Source organism: Condylura cristata, unplaced genomic scaffold (genome assembly GCF_000260355.1).
Source record: "Condylura cristata isolate star-nosed mole 26May11 unplaced genomic scaffold, ConCri1.0 scaffold00024, whole genome shotgun sequence".
Lineage (NCBI taxonomy): Eukaryota > Metazoa > Chordata > Mammalia > Eulipotyphla > Talpidae > Condylura > Condylura cristata.
The window spans coordinates 79,758-81,476 of NW_004567125.1; the positions used below are offsets into that span (position 1 = coordinate 79,758).

General features: G+C 53.3%; 1 protein-coding gene across 1 annotated transcript; it reads left to right on the forward strand.

The window, feature by feature from the left end:
* Positions 1-843: 843 nt before the first annotated feature.
* LOC101627721 (putative protein TPRXL) lies at positions 844-1,616 on the forward strand. Its single transcript, XM_004688010.1, has 2 exons — positions 844-1,495; positions 1,600-1,616. The coding sequence occupies exons 1-2, from the start codon at positions 844-846 to the stop codon at positions 1,614-1,616; spliced, it is 669 nt and encodes a 222-aa protein (XP_004688067.1).
* Positions 1,617-1,719: the final 103 nt, after the last annotated feature.

Genomic DNA, 1,719 nt, shown 5'->3' on the forward strand with positions numbered 1-1,719 from the left:
CTCTGGCCAGCACTTACAGTGGTCATATTCCTTCAGAAAGGACTGGGCACAGAGTGCTACAGGATTCTCTGAATTTGACTCATGAGCTGGGCAGGGGCTCCCTGTCCAGTCCCTATTCAGTGTGACATCGCCTTGACCTGCTGAAAGACATGCCACCTCATGGTGACACTGCCCTCACCCCCAACTTCTTGCTTCACCTCCATGCCTATGACCTGGCTGTAAGTGATCAAGGTGGTGGAGGTGCCAGGGCAATACCCAGCAGAGGGAGGACGAGCCCAGAGTGGGAAGGAGAGTGAAGTCGCGGAGGTTAACATGCCTTTCTCTCACAGACCTCGCTAAGGACCAGGCAGTTTGGGATACAGGAGGATGTGTGTCCAAGAAGAACCTCCAGGAACCCGAGTGTCAGAGTCCAGGGAAGACAAATGATGGAGGTGTGGCACTGAAACCTGGAGGTACTGGGGAGGGGGCAACTGCTTAAAAAATGAGGTAAACTCAGTAAATAAGCAATGAAAAGATTGAGGTGCTTAAAAATAATCTCAAGGCATTCAGCTTCCAGTGGGTGGGAAAGAAATGCAGATTCTAATGAAGAAGTTATAATTTTTGAGAATGAAAAGAGATTCACAGGTCAATATGCAAAAGAATAAAGAAAAGCAATACATGTGAGTGTATAAAAGGAGGACTTCAAAAAATAAAGACAAATTGATTGTAGTAAGGTATACAATAGAATCACTGAAAAACTAATGTTCTCTAGAGCACAGATCACCTTCAAGAAAAACCCACTCCACCAACAAACAAGAGAAAAGGGAAAATGTGACAGATAACACGAATTTGTCTTCCCCCTCTATGGACACCACCCTTGACCCCACCTCTGAGATCTCGTCCTCGCTCTCAACTTCCACTAGCGAAGCCAGTGTCTCCAGCAATGAGGTGACCTTGGTCCACTCGCAGGAACCATCCACTGGCAATGCCAGTCACACCAGCCCTGACGTCACCCCCATCCCCACGCAGGAATCCTCCACCAGTGACGCCAGTGTCTCCACTCCTGAGGTGACCTCCGCCCCTTCACTTGCAACCTCCACCAGCGATGCCAGTCACACCAGCCCTGAGGTGACCTCCGTCCCATCGCTCGGAAATTCCTCCAGCAACGTCAGTGTCTCCAACCCTGAGTTGACCTCAGTCCCCTCGGAGGAACCCTCCACGAGCGACACCAGTAACTCAAGCCCTGAGGTGACCTCTGTGCCCTCAGTGGCACCCTCCACCAGTGATGCTAGTAACTCCAGCCCTAAGGTGACCACCATCCCCTCACAGTCACCGTCCACCAGTGACGCCATTGTCTCAAGTCCTGAGGTGACCTCCGAGCCTTCGCTGTCAGCCTCCACCAGCGTTGCTGTTGTCTCCAGCCCTGTGGTAACCTCAGTGCGCTCCCTCGCACCTTCCACCAGCAACACCAGCCCTGAGATGACCTCCGTCCCGTCGCTCGCAACCTCCACCAACGGTGCCACAGTCTCCAGCCCTGAGGTTAACTCAGGGCCCTCGCACGCAACTTCCACCAGCGAGGCCAGTCACTCCAGCCCTGATGTGACCTCCGTCCCCTCACAGGAACCCTCTGCCAGTGATGCTAGTAACACAAGCCCTGAGGTGACCTCCGTCCCCTCGTTGGCTCCCTCTACCAGCGACACCGGTGTCTCCAGCCCTGAGGTGACCTCTGTCCCTTCACCT

Bases quoted from the DNA above. Each gene is read 5' to 3' on its own strand.
- LOC101627721 (XM_004688010.1), top strand. From the start codon at position 844: ATGGACACCACCCTTGACCCCACCTCTGAGATCTCGTCCTCGCTCTCA.